The sequence below is a fragment of the Lactuca virosa genome, chromosome 2 (assembly GCF_052849685.1).
Source record: "Lactuca virosa cultivar CGN04683 chromosome 2, Lactuca_virosa_CGN04683_v6, whole genome shotgun sequence".
Classification (NCBI taxonomy): Eukaryota; Viridiplantae; Streptophyta; class Magnoliopsida; order Asterales; family Asteraceae; genus Lactuca; species Lactuca virosa.
Window position 1 is genome coordinate 58,036,138 of NC_136427.1, and position 17,862 is coordinate 58,053,999.

The 17,862-nt window shown below is 36.7% G+C and overlaps 1 protein-coding gene across 1 annotated transcript; it reads left to right on the plus strand.

The window, feature by feature from the left end:
• The first annotated feature begins 5,526 nt into the window (after positions 1-5,526).
• Positions 5,527-7,526, plus strand: LOC145157442 (uncharacterized). The gene is made up of 7 exons (XM_079076479.1): positions 5,527-5,752; positions 5,842-6,026; positions 6,101-6,300; positions 6,421-6,475; positions 6,560-7,105; positions 7,182-7,215; positions 7,342-7,526. The coding sequence occupies exons 1-7, from the start codon at positions 5,527-5,529 to the stop codon at positions 7,524-7,526; spliced, it is 1,431 nt and encodes a 476-aa protein (XP_078932605.1).
• Positions 7,527-17,862: the final 10,336 nt, after the last annotated feature.

Consider the following 17,862-nt stretch of genomic DNA (forward strand, 5'->3'; position numbering starts at 1 on the left):
TTTAGAAAGATTAAAACATAACCACAGGGAAGAAGAAGAAGTTTACAACCTTTGAAGACTTTGAACACTACTTTAGAAGTTGTAATAAAATATGATTAGATAAATGAGTTTATTGAAAAACTAGGTTGAGTCCTTTTATTTAGGGATAACCTAGATATCTTTTGTGACTTCAAGAGTATACTTAACCAAACTAAGATACTCTATGTCTTGTATAGTTTACCTTAAGAGTGTTCTATTAGTAGAATAATATACAAAACTAGAATGTTATCAAGTTGATTTATTGTTGGTTGATATCTCTGGAGAGCTCCTTTGTCTCAGATAGATGCACTTAATTCCCATCCTAGTTTTGAGAAAGGTTTTAGGAGGAGGTGGGTACATAGTTGGTGGGATACAACGTTCCAACCGTAGATAGACGGTTAGAGGGAGTGTACGATTATGATGCTCTACGATATGCTTTGAGCTTATGCAATTGAACTTGGGTGTAATTGGATTCGTAATTGGGTTGGTATCTTCCACTGGCGGAGTTTTCCTACAAAAACAATTTCCACTCTAGCATTGGCATTCATCCATTTGAACTGTTGTATGGTAGAGAGTGTGAAACACCCAATTGTTGGGGAGAGATCGGTCAGCGAGTAATAAGGAGCACATATATTTTTCTTAAAAATGGACGAGTTGATTAATATGGTCGGAGTGCTGTTGGTCACTGCACAAAGTCGGTAGAAGAGCTACGCCAACAAGAAGAGACCCGATTTGGAATTTCAGCTAGGAGATAATATTTTATTGAAGGTCTCACCTTGGAAAGGGGTGATGCGGTTTTGTAAGAGGGAAATGTTGGGGCCTCGATAGATCGGTTTGTACAAAAGTCATTTCTCGAGTATCACATGAGTTAGAGATTGGTCCACAACACTTTCCATGTGTCTCGGCTTTGGAAGTGTTAGGTGGATGAGACAACGATGGTTCCATTGAAGGACTTGCAGATCAACAAACGACCTATTTATGTTAGGAAGCCAATTGTCATCCTTGAGAGAAAAATAAAGGCTCAACGAAACAAAGAGATTTGGTTAGTAAAGGTTAAGTGTCAGCATCAGAAGGGCTCTGAGTGGACCTTGCGTCGAAAGCGGAGATACAAGCACATTATCCAACTTTGTTTGCTGAAGGAGACTTCGAGGACGAAGCCTGATTCAAGCGGGGGAGAGTTGTAACGCCTCATTTTCCATTTTAGGTTTAAAAGAAACAAATATTAGAGAAAATGATTTATGGAGTTCAGAAATATAAATTTGGGGTCAAATAAGTAATGATACGATGCTAATAAAATCATATTGATTAGTATAAAGCAAGGTTGCAAAAATCGTTCGGCGATAGCTCGACGGTCGATTGGTGATAAGCGATTAATCAGACTCGGCGGGGATTAATCGGCGACTAATCGGGGACCCTAAATTATTAATAAAATTATTTAAAAAGTTAATATTTCCTAAAAAATTAAGTATTTGGAAATTTGAAATTTTAAAATTTTGAAATTTTAAAAATTTTAGTATAATATTTTAAATTTTGAAAGCTTAAAAATTTAAAATTTTAAAATTTTGGTTTAATATTTGAAAATTATTTTTTTTTTTGAATTTTTTAAATATTTCTCGCCTCTGACCGCCAAGGCCGCCAAGGACCGCTAAGCCCGAGTTTGACCGATTTTGACCAATTTCCGCCAAGCACCCTAATCGTAATCGGTTCGAGGCCGCCAAACGATTGATCGCCGATTAATCGGCCGCCAAGGCCGATTTCTGCAACACTAGTATAAAGAGAAGTTGAGGGGTTTAAAGTCAAATAATACAAGAAGAAACAAATAAATATCGAAATCTAGCAGTAAGGGTTAATTGAGCTTTGTGCTACAAGTTAAAGGGGATAAAGTGTAATATCTTTAAGTTGCATAATAGGGTCAAGGGGGCCTTGAAGGCCACAAAAATTGGCAACCCATTTGAGGGTTCATACCCCATTTAAACATGCACACACATACTCCACAACCCTAGTTGCCTCATTGTTGTGTATGAGTGTGAGCTGCCATGATCGATAAGAAGGAAGAGAATAGGGATTGATCGATGAAGGATCAAGGTCAAGCTCTTGGTAAGTAATCATCTTCCTCACACTTCTAGTGCTCGAAGATACATGAAAACCCTAGTTTTGTTTTTATGCAAAATTCATTGTTCCGTCCTGTTTTTGTAAAAATCATAACTGATGCAAGGGAAGTTGGTTTTGATCGAAACCAGTGCACAATGTTCGGAAATTGAGTCTACTTTGTTTCATAAGTGTTGACCGGAAGCCAGAAATGCCTCTAACTAGGGTAAAATCGACCATTTACCCAGACTGCTTCGGAATGAACTGCTATGCAATGCAGTTTTGTAAAATTCTTCATAAATGGTAGAAAAATCGTATGGAGGTGTGCGAATACTGCTTTTAAAGCTAAGAACTTAATCTATCCGCATGTTATACAATTTTGAAAATATGGAGCTTAATGTGGGAAAAATAGGTCGTGAACAGACCCCAACTTTTATATAGAAAGCAGAAATTTAACCCCTTAGTCTATTTTCATAATTAGGGAAAATAAGTTAATAAATTTAACTTAAATCTTTATTATTAGGAAGTGTGAAGGACAAGAATAAATGAGTGAGTCCCGGGTTGCTTTGGAGATTGCATTGCTTTTGGAGGTGGGTTTTCTCACTACACCGTGTTGTATTATATCCTTTACGTTAGCTTGTGTGTGCTAAGTGTTGTTTATGTGGGTAGCACTAGGCGGGGTTAGAGTCTAGTGGTAGTATAGTTTCCCTCACATATTGAGGACTATGCATGGTAGGACTCCGCGCATCCGAGTGGGGATCAGGCATAGCCAATGTGTCCTAAGGGCTTAACGAACTGAGCAAGGGGGGTCGGGCATGGCCAGTATTTCCTAATGGGTTCGGGTACGAGGGATCGGACATAGCTAATGTGTCCCAAAGGCTTGATGTATTGAGCATAGGGGATTGGGCCTAGCCAATGTGTCCCAATAGGAGTATGTATGTTACTGATTCGTTATTTGACATGCATGTGTGGTTGTGTGTTGATACCATTTGTATCTGTGTATATGGGTAAGGATTATAGGATATGATACTGTGTATGTGTGAAATTCATTAAGTTTTGTGCTTATCTCTTTTTCCTTTAAAAATATTGTTTAATGTACACATGATGGCAGGGCGTGACCGTACACACTGGCTCGATGCGGGTTTTTGAAATTGATATTAAATTGGTTATGTTTTCATAAATTTAGAGTTATAACTAATAATGTTTGGAAAAATTGATCTTGGGGTTTGATATTTCATTTTTTTGAATAATATATATTAAATTGATGATTTATGTTATTTTAAAATTTTAAAATTTATTGGAAATTTTAGAATTTCACAGCACGTTATTCCTTTCGGGACATGAAAGGATGTCCCATGTGGGATTTAGGTATCCGAAATTAACAAGATTTATTGTCTTTCAGCACTGTAAAAAGCTAAAAATGTTGCATCCACCGAAAGAGTATCCTATCTTGGCCATCGTGTCACTGAATTACATTTGTGTACAATCTTGTTTTGATACTTGTACATCTTGCTATATTTGACCATATAAGAAAAATGTTTGACTAACAGGTGAGATGGCGCTGATGCGAAAAAAAGAAAATGTTAGGAATCAAAATAAGGGAATTATACATATCCTCCACCATCGGTCCAGAGGAAATAACCTTATAGGACAAGATCGGAGTATACCAAAATTTTAAAAAATGTTGACCAACATATATAAGGTAAATAATAATGTCATCAAAGAAAATTAAATATTATATTTAGGCCTGAATCTAAATCATCACTTACGGGATTATGAGTACAATTGAATGGGTAATTTCAATAATGATATCCATATGACCAACTTTTCATCTTTCTCAATTTATATGATACTCGTCAAAAGCATACAACAATTTTCAAAAAAAATTCGTCACTAGTTAATAATCATCATATCATATTATACTTATAAAGGAATCATTTTTCCTTTCACCACATCAATTTGAAACTCTCAACTTTTTATATTTCTATATAATATACTTTTTAACTTAAATATGTTATTAATTATAAATATTATCATAAATGAAAGACTTCTTGAATTATCAATAACTTCAATATTGTGTTAAATGCATAACCTAAATTAATATGTCAAACAAACTTAAAAATATAATGTAAAAGGGTTTTTGACACTGTAGCACATCAATGTTTGGTCAATTTGCACATTTAGTCACTAAAGTTTTTTTTGTGCTCAATTGATCCTTAATGTTAGTAACTACCGGCTAATTACCCCCTTATGCACCCGGTAAACGGAACAACCGGTGATATTGATTACATGGAATAAGTTTACATAATATAATTCATTTATTTTATCCATGTAGGATTTAGAGGTCAAAAGAAACACATTTATTTAGCTAGAACACTCCTTCTTCGTTCTTTCTTTTTCTCATCTTATAGTGAATACGAAGCACTAAACCTAGGGTTCGAAGTCGTTTTCTCCGATCGAAGTCAGTGAGCAGTCAACCAACCCACAATGTCTACCTCGACGCCAAACCCTGATGGACTCCACCCTATAGTGGAGCTGAACTTCAAAGGTGTTTTTCTTAAAAATCCTTTCTCGTATAACCATGGTATCAACTTCACTTTCAATGATCACGATTTTTCTGGAATGACATACGGTGAATGTATCACCTTTCTCGAACGGTTCATGCAAGAAAGTATAAAGAAGTTATACTATTGTGAACCATGTAAGCCCTTAATATCTGGGATAACTGCTATCGCTAATGATGAAGATTATGGTGGTTTCATTTTTCAAGCATATGAGACAGATGGTAAAATTTGTACGTATGTGGACCATGATGGTCAAGGAATAGAAGATTGGTTTGGCTCTGAAATAGAAGAGGAGGATGGAGATGATTCTTGCATTGATGGTGGTGAGAATGAGGACGAAATTGATAACCTAACAGATGTGGATGTGGACTTTAATGAGGACATAGTCACTATGAATAGGACAAAGGGTGATGAATTTCTAAATAGATTATGTGGCGAAGAGGAATAAGGAAATGATGACAACATAGATAATCATGATGGGCATGAAGAGGATGCCAATGTCACTCAACAACATTCCATTTTTAATGAGTTAGTTCCATGGAAAAAGCAGATCCCAATACTTGGTATGAGGTTCAAAGATCCATCTCAATTAAAATCGATGTAATGCAACTATGCTGTTGCGAATGGGTACCAACTTTGCTTTAAGAAAAATGATAGGAAAAGATTGTTGGTTAAGTGTTGCAAGGGTGAGTGCTCATTCAGGTTGTGGGCATCTTGGATGAGTGATGAATCAAGCTTCCAAATTAAGTCTTTAAATCCAGTCCACAAATGTGCAAGGAACTACAAGTTAGGGTCCATGGTCACTTATGCTTGGATAGGGAGTCATTATACAAGAGAGTTCTTACTTAGACAAAAGATGAGTGTTAGAAAGCTAAGAACAACTGTGTCACAGAAGTTTGGCATTCATGTCAGTGTTGGTCAATGCAGGAGAGCTAAGAAATATGCACTCCAACTAATAGATGGTACCCTAGTTGAACATTATGCAAAGTTATGGTCGTATGCAGAAGAGATTAGGAGATCAAATCCAGGTAGCACTGTGAAGCTTGATATAAATCATATGCCAGATGGGAAGAACTACTTTAGTAAGTTCTATGTTTGCTTTGATGCATTGAAGAAGGGGTGAAAGAGGGATGCAGGAAGATAATAGGTTTAGATGGTTGTTTCCTTAAAGGGATCTGTAAAGGGGAGTTATTATGTGCTGTTGGAAGGGATGCAAACAATAGGATTTATCCTATTGCATGGGCAGTAGTATATGTGGAGAATAAGGAAAATTGGAGGTGGTTTTTGGATTTACTCATTGATGGCTTGGGACTTAATTTGGGCTATGGATACAGTGTAATATCTGATCAACACAAGGTAATTTAATTGTTTGTAATTAATTTTCCTATCTATTTGCATCCTTATTCACTATATTTAGAATTTGTTAACAGGGTTTGATTGAGGCTGTGAAAGAACTCCTTCCATATGTAGAGCATAGGCAGTGTGCCAAGCATATTAGCCAAAACCTTAGGAAAAGGTATAGTGGTGCCCAATATGAAAGCATATTCTGGAAGGCATGTAAAGCAACAACAGAGGTAGATTTTAAGGTTGCCATGAAAGAGATTGAAGTGCTAGACCCAAGTGCTCATCAGTATCTGATGGACAAAGACCCCAAGACATGGTCAAGGGCCTACTTCCAAGCATGAAGATGTTGTGATGCTGTGGAGAATGGAATGTCAGAAAGTTTTAATGTTGTGATTGTTGATGCTAGGAAGAAACCAATTATCACCATGCTAGAGGAGTTGAGGATGTATATGATGGAGAGGGTGTTCAAGAAGAAATGCAAGGGTCTAGGATAGGGCAACCAAATTTGTCCAACAATTAGAGAAATAGTGAATGACATTAAGAAGGGTCTAAGACATTACCAAGTCTTACCTAGTGGACTAAATCAGTTTGAAGTAAGAGGAACTACAGATGCTTATGAAGTGGATCTTGAAGAAAGAACTTGCTCATGCAGGCTTTGGCAGCTTAATGGAATCGCTTGTGTCCATTCTGTTGCAACTATTAGTTTTATGAATAGGGATGTAGAGTCATATGTGGACAAAATGTTTAGTAGCATCACTTACATGAAGGAATACAAGTTTAGGTTAGCACCTATGAATGGAAGTAATTTGTGGCCTGCAACTGATTACACCCCACCTTTACCTCCTGTTCGTAGAACTATGCCTGGGAGACCTGCAACTAAAAGGAAAAGGGATGCAACAGAAACCCCAAACCAGTCAAGTAAAAAATCAAAGACAACTACCCAAACACAAAACAAAGGTAAGGAGCAGGTGAAGGTATCCAAGGCTGGGAAAAAACAAAAATGTAGCCTTTGTAAGATTGAAGGACACAACAAAAGAGCTTGTACTTTAACAAGGCCTCCTAAAACCAAAGCTAATAGAAAAACAAAACAGGTACATAAGTATTTAAATGGTTAATCTTTACAATTTCTTTTTAAATTTCTAATAATGTTTCATATTGGTCAATCAGGGTGTAGCTGAAGCGCTCAATGAGGACGATGAAGGTAATCAAGCTAATGCAGTCAATGATGGATGAGCAGTAAATGATGGTGGAGAAGCAGTCAATAAGGTGCATGTGCAACAAGACTATGATGAGGTGGAACTCACTCCTTTGGAGTTTGATGCATAAGCAAATGGAGAACCTAGTCAGGTTCATGTGCAAGAACAGGAGGCTAGAGAAACACCACTTGCAACCCTGTTGAAGAAAATCAGGAGGAAGAAATCTGAAAGGATTATCAAGTTGAAACTGGGCAAGAAAGTTGGTGGTGCAGATGCACCTGGGAATTCAGAAGCTAAACTTGTTACTCTAGAATAACTTTAAGTGTTGGTTTATGTGATATGAACATGGTATGTAGTGTGAAATGATGTGTTTTGGTGTATTGTTGCTGTTTTTATGAAACTGCTATTAACTATGCTAGTTTGTATGAAACTATGTTGGTTTATGTGATGTGTATTTTGTGTTACTTAAGTTGATTGTTATTTTGAGCTTTTTGTTGTGTTAATTTGAAGTTGCATGCATGGAAAGGACTTGTCTGGTTAAACTGCATGGCAAGGGAATATATTTGCATATATAGATAATTTAAAATTATGATTGATTATGTCCTTATATACCACGTGTGGTTAGTGGTCCATATACCCTTACTAACCCTTACTTTTCCATATATACCCCTGCACAGAACTCTAAAGACAATCCACTTTTAAATGGACCAAGTGAGTTCCTTATGGCCGACAATGTGGTACCCACACTTTAATTTTTAAAAGGAGCACATGCATATTATAAAATTCAGCAAGGTATATCATAACTAGGATCTTTCATATCATTCACTGAATCAACAAAAAGTCATTACAATTGCTCCCATGTACTGCCATCCCATTACATCTACATTCCATTACATCTAACATCCCATACACACACACACACTGATCAAACAAGCATTCAACCAAAAACCTGACTATACATTACAACTAGGATCTAACCTTGACCATGTACCCATACACCCATACACTTCCCAAAAAAGCTAATAACTTTTAACATCTACCCATACACTTTCCAAAAAACTGGTTGGAATTATATACCATCAACCATAAACACCTATTTGATCTGCTGCACAATTCAAGTCCATTTCAACCACATGGCAATGACTACAATTACCATAACAAAGATCCCACACTTCAACATTCTATTTTGCTTCGTCAACTCCATCAACTGTGTCTCAAACACTTGTTTATCTGCTTCCATAGCTTGCTGCAGCTTAACCAACTTCTTTTGAACCTTCGACACTTCACTAAACTCTTCTTTCCTTTTCAGCTCAAACCTCATCTTGCGAAGCTGTTCTTTGTAGTAACCCTCCTCCATTTCTTTGTCTTTCCACATAAAGAACTTGCATTTTGGACCTTCAGCTGACTGATTAAAAGGGAAAACCAGAGTTAGGGTTAGGGTTGCAATTAATGAAAATGTGTACATTTCCAGCTCAAAATAACAAATACGGTGTAAGTAAACAAAAGGAATACTCACCAAAGAGTTTTTGCAGTTCCAAAACCTGCGAGCTACATTATCGTCGGTCCAGGCAGTCCTTTCCACACTTATTGCGTCTTGACAATTGCAAGGTGGACAGAGGTCATCATCACGAAGGTTTCCGACACGCAGGAGCTTGATTGATCGACTGGAAGAGGCAGACATTGTTCTGGTTATATCGATTGAGTGTAGAGTTTCGGAAGGGAGACACTGACCTAATTTGGGGTAACAATGTATCCTCGATGGTTCAATATAAGGTTCAATTAAGGAAGGTTTCCACGTTACAGATGACATGGTCAAATGCTTGTCCACATAAGCCAAGACACGTCAGCGATGACCCTTAAACCGGTAATATTTGCTCACATTCCTTTAATTAGCCGGTAGTTACTAACATTAAGGATCAATTGAGCACAAAAAAAACTTTAGTGACTAAATGTGCAAATTGACCAAACATTGATGTGCTACAGTGTCAAAAACCCAATGTAAAATTTAAAAACTAAAGTAAAATATCAAATAAAGTTTGAAAAAACTCAATGTATATTTTTTACAAGGAGTTAAAAGGAAAATATTAAATACAATAAATGTAAAAGAACATAAATCTAAAAGTAAATTTAACTAAAAGATCTTCAAAAACTATTTTTTTTAGTAAGTGAAATTTAAGTTGATTTTAAATTAATTAATAATAATAATAGTTAAAATAAATTAAAGTTATAAATTAAATTATGTTACATCACAAACAATGATTGATAATTTAAACAATCATCATGATAAAATTCAAACACTGTCAACTTTTTTAAAGTTAATAAATCATAACATTAGTTAATTAAAATAGATGAGAAATATAACTAATTTTATATACACTTAAAACATGAGTAGATACCATTAAATGATTCTATTTTAGTAAGTGTTATATTATTTATTGTTCAAATTAATTATAATGTTATATTAACTAAATGTCTAAATTTAATAATAATTATTTTTTAGTTAATATAAACGACATAAATATTTTCAATTACATTTGATTACTAAAAGGTTAACTATACAATTTTATTCTACACAACGCGCACATATTGACCTAGTTTATAGTAAAGGCGGCATTATGTAATTGGACAAATGTATAATTAATAGTTCGTGTCATGTGTCCCTTGACTACTGTCTCTGTAAGCAATTTCTATTGATGTTTGAATTTTATAAATAATTAATAAATTAAAATTTGATTATTAAAGCTACATCACTACAATGGTCACATATTCTTGTTGGAACAAAATGATTTTACAAATTTGTATACGTCTAAATACAGTTTGGCGCTTGACACATTCAGTCCATTCCTTTGCAGCTTAATTCTTTAATTTTAGTTTTACTATCACTAGAATAAAATATATATTCTATAAAGTATAAGAAGCCCTTCATTCAAAACCTCTTTATAGAATATAAAAAAATAACACTTTACTCAAGGAAAAAAAGCTGGGTAAATTGGCCAAGTTACTTTTTCTAGAAAAATAATGTTGTTTTACGGAAAATAAAAACCGTAAAGTCTGTTAATTGTACATTTCCTTTGAAATGTAAGCCAAACTAAGTACATCATAAATAAGTCTTATGTTGGAGGACGTGAGTTCTGTTTTTTATTTTTATTATTATTATTATTTTTATTTATTATTATTTTTTATTTTAACTTAAGACAACAAAAGAAAATTTTGCATAAAAAGTTTTGCTAAAGATTTGAACATAGAGAGCCAAACATATTTTGTAAAGATTTGATTATATATGTAGGTAATATTTATCTTAAACACTTGATTGAAAATATTACTATTACAACCAAAAAGAAATTGAAAAACCATTAAAAAACCTTCGTTGTGATTTGTGAATGTAAATTTTTTCTCAAGGTAAAATTATTAAAAAAAAAAAAAAAAAAAAAAAGACACAAAAAGATTATTAGTCTTAAGAGCATGGGACCATTGAAAAGGTAATATCGTAAGTTCGCAAGATTTCTTTGAGTAATATTGTCATTTTGTGATATATTTTAGAGTATGGGTGATCGAATGATAGAATGGTTGATACAAGGGTTTTACATGCATTTTCGATATATAATTGATGTATAATTATAAAACTAAAATAAAATCGGTGTAGTAACGGTATTCGAAGTTACTTTTTGATGAGTCTAGGAATAAAGTTTGGTGTGGGATCTTACATTACGGAATAAAAGATTCATATAATCCGTTTCACGTCAATACATCGATACCAACTTTGAGTTGTCTATATACCAAAACAACCTTTTTTTTTTGTGTTTGGAAGATTATACTATTATATGCATACATCTATGTTTGGATCATTATCGATTAATTGAAATGCATTTGAAACTGTAATGAACTGTCAACAATTTGTTTGTCGACGTTTTAGATATTTAACCCGGAATATGATGATTGATGAATAATATGAGATTCGGCTATTTTAATTAGGATGATTCCGTGGCCATAAAATCAGTAGAAACCAAAAAGTATATGTGAGAATTTATGATCATTTTATTAGCAGAATATATATTGTATATTAGCGGAATATATATTGTATTTATTATCATATATGTATTGTGAGGAAAGTCAATAATCCTCCTAATTTAGAAGAGGTTAGTTAGGCATACATGTATTATATATTGTCTCGACATTCAGAGAAGAGACATGACAGAATATTGGCTTTTATGGTATCAGCCTGTTTTGCCAAGAGGATGACCAATTGGACTGAGTTGGATATGGGCAAGGAGGTGTTGATGGAGTCCAGGTCCAATTACCAGATGGTTGCAATGGAGGACTCGACTGGTTGTACTGTTGTCGTCCACACCCCCTACCACCACGGTTATTGTGACCACGACCTCGTCCCCGCGAGGAGTATTGGCGACCACTTTGCTGCTCGAATCCCTATGATTGGTGGTTGCTTGTGGTGTTGTACTGACCTGGAGATGGGTTTGTGTTTTGACCAACTTGTTGCATACCTGAATGAGTTGTTGTGAACGCCGATTGATTCGGATTCTGACGAGCAGAGACGCGTTGCTGCTCTAATTGAATCATTGAGCATGCATTGTCACAAGAAGTGTTTTCTTTATTTTGGATGATGGAGGCTACTGTGTCATATTCTTGAGGAAGACCTCGTACCATTTGTAGGACAAGACGTGATTCAGGCACGGTGTGGTCCACATCATTCAACTATTCTGCCAGATCTTTGAGTTTTTGTTGGTACTCGTCCATGGATGAACACGAAGCAAGTGTCAGGTTGATGAACCGGTGTTCGAGTGCTGCTGCACGTGAGCTTTTATTGTTGAGGAAAATATCTTGAATTCGATTCCATGCTTGTTACGCCGTAGCATCAGTGTCTAGAACTCTAGCCATTAATTCGTCAGATAACGATCCATAGATCCATTGAAGGACTATGGCGTCAATTTTCGACCACGACTCGTAAGTCGCGTCCGTCTTCACTGGAGGAGTGCTTCCGTCAATGTGATTTAACACATCGTACCCACGCGCATGCAACTTGAACAATTTAACCCAAGACGAATATGTGACTTTCACACCATCTAAAGTTCTGATTTTGTTTTGAATGTTGGCAACAGAATAAACTGGGTGTAATGGCTTTGGATCATTGGTATTAGTAGTCATGGAGGCTGTTGAATCGGCGGCTAGGGTTAGAAAGTTGGCCAAACAGGCCCACAGCTCACTCCAGTCAACTTGGGTATTCGGCTCAACAGCGTGGTTACTACTCTGCTCAGCAACCCAGTTACTCGGCAATCTGGCTTACTCGCCAACCTATCCAACACAACCCACATACTCTCAAAGGCCCACTGTTGACCCGCTCAATCCTACTGACCTTGGTGCTGCCCTCTCCACTGTGATGTTGAATCAGCCAGACCAATCTTGATACTTGGAGACTGGAGCCTCCTCCCACATTACTTCAGACCCTGGTAAGTTACTAACACCAAATTCTATTTCCTTTAATGGTGATTTATTTGTTGGTAATGGGAACACGTTGTCGATAACGGGATCGGGTAATGGCTTACACATTACTCCAAACCACACCTATCGTCTTAATAATATTCTTCTAGCCCCTCACATAATTAAAAATCTGCTTTCGGTGCGAAAATTTACCCGTGACAATTCAGTTTCCGTTGAATTTGATCCTAACGGTTTTACTTTGAAGGATCTCAAGACTGGCAGGTTCCTTTCGCGCCATGAAAGCATCGGTGACCTCTATCCGTTCACTTCACCTACGCTTGCTTGTCTCATAACTTCAGCAATAAAGTGGCATGATCGTCTCGAACATCCGGGCACTCAAGTCCTTGACACTCTTTTTGGTTGTTCTTTAATTCCATGTAATAAAGATATTTCAACGTTTTTTTGCAATTCTTGCCATTTGTCTAATAGTAAACGCTTGCCATTTGTTGCTTCTCATTCTTTTACAACTTCACCATTTGATATTATACATTGTGACTTATGGGCGTCCCCCATCCTCAGCAACCCATCATATAAATATTACATGGTGCTTATTGATAATTTCTCACACTACGTTTGGGTATATCCATTAAAATTTAAATTTGAAGCTTTTCCAACTTTTGCTAAATTCCACAAACTTATCCACACACAATTCCACAAATCCATTAAAGCCTTTCAATGTGATTTAGGGGTGAGTTCGACAACCATGAATTCCATACTTTTGCCCATTCTCATGGTTTCCTTTTTCGATACTCATGTCCTCAAACTTCCCCCCAAAATGGCAGGGCCGAACGCATGATTCGGCGGTTAAATGATATCATCAGTGCCTTACTCACTCATGCCAACCTACCTCCCCGTTTTGGGTTGAGGCTCTCCACACCGCAGCCTATTTACATAATATTTTGCCCACCAAACGCCTAAAGCTTCTTACTCCTACGTTTGCATTATATCAGAAACACCCTACCTATGATCATCTACGGGTGTTCGGATGTGCGTGTTATCCCAACATGTCCGCCACACAACCTCACAAACTTCACCCTCAGTTCATACGTTGTGTCTTTCTTGGCTATCCCTCCGAGTTTCGAGGTTACCGGTGTCTTGACCCTACTTCCAGGAAAGTTTATATATCTCCTCACGTTCAATTTGACGAGTCATCCTTCCCCTTTGCTGAACCAATACCGACCCAAAACTACAATTTCCTATCCAATGATTCCAACAATTTTCACAATTTCCAATTTCCTTCCTCCGCCTACCAACCTTCTACACCAACACCCCTGGCTACCCAATCCATCGTACCCACTGTCCTCGATCCAACTCCCGATGACCAGCCCTCAATTCCCATCTCCCCACCTCATTCGCCCTCTCCTACATCTCCTACTATTCCATCCGCTTCCACTGCCCCTTGTAATACACACCCGATGACCACCAGGGGTAAGGTCGGGGTCTCTAAGCCTAATCCTCGCTATGCATTTCACTCCTCTCATATCTCTCCATTGCCCACCTCTTACATCAAAGATTTAGCCGACCCTAATTGGCAACGTGCCATGATTAATGAATATAAAGCATTAATGGATAATAGCACTTGGGAGTTAGTACCTAGACCGGCATCTCATCCAGTTATACGGTGCATGTGGCTATTTCGCCATAAGTTTAAGTCTGATGGTAGTCTTGACAGGTACAAAGCTCGTTTGGTTGTAAACGGGAAGTCTCAAACAGTAGGAATTGATTGCATTGAGACTTTTAGCCCGGTTGTTAAACCGGCAACCATCCGCACCGTTTTATTGTTAGCTCTTACAAGAAATTGGCCGATTAATCAATTAGACGTTAAAAATGCGTTTCTCCATGGACATTTGGAAGAAACGGTTTACATGCATCAGCCACCGGGTTTCGTAGACAACACTAAACCACAACATGTATGCCGATTGCGAAAATCTTTGTACGGTCTTAAGCTGGCACCTCGAGCATGGTTCACTCGTTTTTCGATGTTTATTACATCACATGGTTTTAAAGGAAGCAGTTGTGATAGCTCCCTATTTGTTTATCACCACGGGGATAAACTTGCTAATTTACTTTTATATGTCGACGATATCGTGCTCACCGCTTCATCTACAGAGCTTCTTCACAGCATCATACAAACCTTATCTTGAGAGTTTGCCATGACAGACATGGGCTCCCTTCACCATTTTCTTGGCATTACTGTCACTAGAGACTTAACCGGTATGTTTTTGTCTCAGTCACAGTATGCTAAAGACATTTTGCATCGAGCTAACATGACCTCGTGTAAACTGTGCGCTACCCCGGTGGATACGTCCTCTAAGCTTAGTGCAACTGACGACTCACTCCTTTCAGACGGTAGCATTTATAGGAGCTTGGTTGGAGCCCTGCAGTACTTAACTTTCACACGTCCCGACATCTCCTATGTTGTACAATAGGTTTGCTTATTTATGCATGCTCCTCGAGAACCACACTTGGCTTTCATGAAGAGGATACTCTGATATATACAAGGGACTATTAACTTCGGCTTACGACTTCATAGCACCCCCGGCACTTCGCTTACAGCCTGCTCCGATGCTGATTGGGGGGGTTGTCCCGATTCAAGGCGGTCAACTTCAGGTTATTGTGTTTATCTCGGTAATAATCTTATCTCTTGGTCGTCAAAACGACAACCCACAATTTCTAGATCCAGCGCCGAGGCTGAATATCGAGGTGTTGCAAACGCCGTCGCTGAAACAAGTTGGCTCCGGAACCTTTTACTTGATCTTCACGTTCCTCTACGGCGAGCCACGATAGTATATTGTGATAATGTATCCGCGGTCTACTTATCAAGTAATCCCGTGCAACACCAACGAACAAAACATGTGGAGATTGATATTCACTTCGTCCGTGAGAAGGTTCGGTTAGGTCACATTCGAGTTCTTCATGTGCCATCTGCGCATCAGTATGCTGATATTTTTACCAAAGGACTTTCAAGACATCTGTTTCAGGACTTCCGCGACAGTTTGAGTGTTCGTTCCACATCCCGCTCAAACTGAGGGGGAATATTAGCAGAATATATATTGTATATTAGCGGAATATATATTGTATTTATTATCATATATGTATTGTGAGGAAAGTCAATAATCCTCCTAATTTAGAAGAGGTTAGTTAGGTATACATGTATTATATATTGTCTCGACATTCAGAGAAGAGACAGGACAGAATATTGGCTTTTACATTTAAGAGTCTAACATGGTATGTTAAAGGCAAATTGCATAATTAACAAATCATCATGTTCTTGTTATTAATATTCACAATAATAAAGTACTTGTATTAGATTATTTATAATTAGTCATGTACCTATTGTTAGTTGGCCGAGTTCCACCTTGGCCCAAGCATATATAGTGAGACTCTCATCAACGGGTCGGATTATTTGTTAATTATGCAATTTTGAACTCGAAAACCACACTCAGTTAGTATCGTATTTTGAACTCGAAAACCAGACTAAGGCATCAACTTTTTCCGCCCAAATTAATAAATGCCCTTCACCCATTATATAGAGGAGCTCATCAAAGAAAACATGTTAAAAAAATACATCATACACCAATTAACACTATAATTACTACCCTCATAGGAGGTTTTAGTGAGCAACATTTTGCTCTTTCGTACTAACACACTCACTCTTCCCACACTTTCTTGAGTAACCATGTCATTATGGTCCGTTGACTTTGAATGTTATGTGCGAATAGTAAAAATGGACCCGTAAGATTTCGGATTATCGAAGGATAGCGATGTACACCGACAGATTAGCAACGAATAGCGACAAAATTTTTAAACAATTGCAATGGATTACTAACGGATAAGTGACAGATTAGCGACGGATTTACGATAAATTCAAATTTTGATCCCCTTCATAACGCAGGCTATGTACGTTCTTAAATCCGACACCTCCTCAGGGCCAACCTTGGTCACTACAAAGTTTATAGTGACACTATATTATGTGTATAGTGTGTATTTTATATGTCACTAAAAAAATTAATATATATATATATATATATATATATATATATATATATATATATATATATATATATATAATGAAAAATATTTTAGCCTCACTGCCATTTGTTTCACAACCCACCGTTTCACAAAACCCTAGTCACCACTCAGCACAACCTCTACTCACCAAGTGTGACACCCGTCAATTTCGGTAAACGAAAATCAACCATAATTAAGGTAAAAATAATATATCTCCCACAATTATTATGATATATTAGAAAAATCATCAATGAAAGTACATTGCCCTTTCAAACTTTGAACCGTATGTAGGTCGGTACATTTAACACTACAATACATATGTGACAAAATAGATGATCAATGAATGATTATCGAGTTATAACAACATAAACTCATACAAGGTGTATGGAAATACAACATACTTTTATGACCTGTAGTGTGTAAGGCCATAATAAGTATAAATGAACTATACTAACTTCCTGTCACACCCTCGGCCGAGGCGGCGGAATACGTCGGGCTGTGCGACTTAGTTCATGGATCACAAGCTGAACAGTTAATAGCGCCGAGATCTCGGTGAGATAGTGTTTCGCGGGTGCTTGCAAAATCCCGGTTTCAAATAGCGTTCTGAAATATCGGAGCCCAGATTATCGCCGATATCAACCGATATCGGGTGCTATTTCACCGATATTTCAATACCAGTGTCCCAGTTTTTTCCCGCTATTTGGTTTTTTGGGCTTTTTATACAGATTTATAAAGAAAAATAAGTACTTTTATATGGATTAGCCCACCACTTGTAATATTATAATCCTAATCTTTTTTTTAACGTTGTGACCTAATCAGAACTCGGAAGAAACCAAATGGAAACAAGTTGGAACAAACACAAATATAAAAACTCAGTTAATTTGTATTTAAACCTCGGTTAATGCATCTAATTTATAATTGTAATCAAACCTTAGTTATGCATTTAATTTGTAACTCTTTTTGTGCAACTAGTTATAATTTTAACTTGTAAACGTGTTACTTTTTGTGATTATATATATATATATATATATATATATATATATATATATATATATATATATATATATATATATATATATATATATATATATATAAACCGCAATCCCACCGCGAGAACATATATTTTAAATCACGGCAAGTGACCGCTA

What these genes read in the sequence shown, in the direction of transcription:
- LOC145157442 (XM_079076479.1), top strand. Translation starts at nt 5,527, where the DNA reads ATGAGTGTTAGAAAGCTAAGAACAACTGTGTCACAGAAGTTTGGCATT. An exon ending in TAATATCTGATCAACACAAG is followed by an intron (nt 6,027 to 6,100) that starts GTAATTTAATTG and finishes ATTTGTTAACAG; the next exon opens with GGTTTGATTGAGGCTGTGAA. An exon ending in CTAGACCCAAGTGCTCATCA is followed by an intron (nt 6,301 to 6,420) that starts GTATCTGATGGA and finishes TGTTGATGCTAG; the next exon opens with GAAGAAACCAATTATCACCA.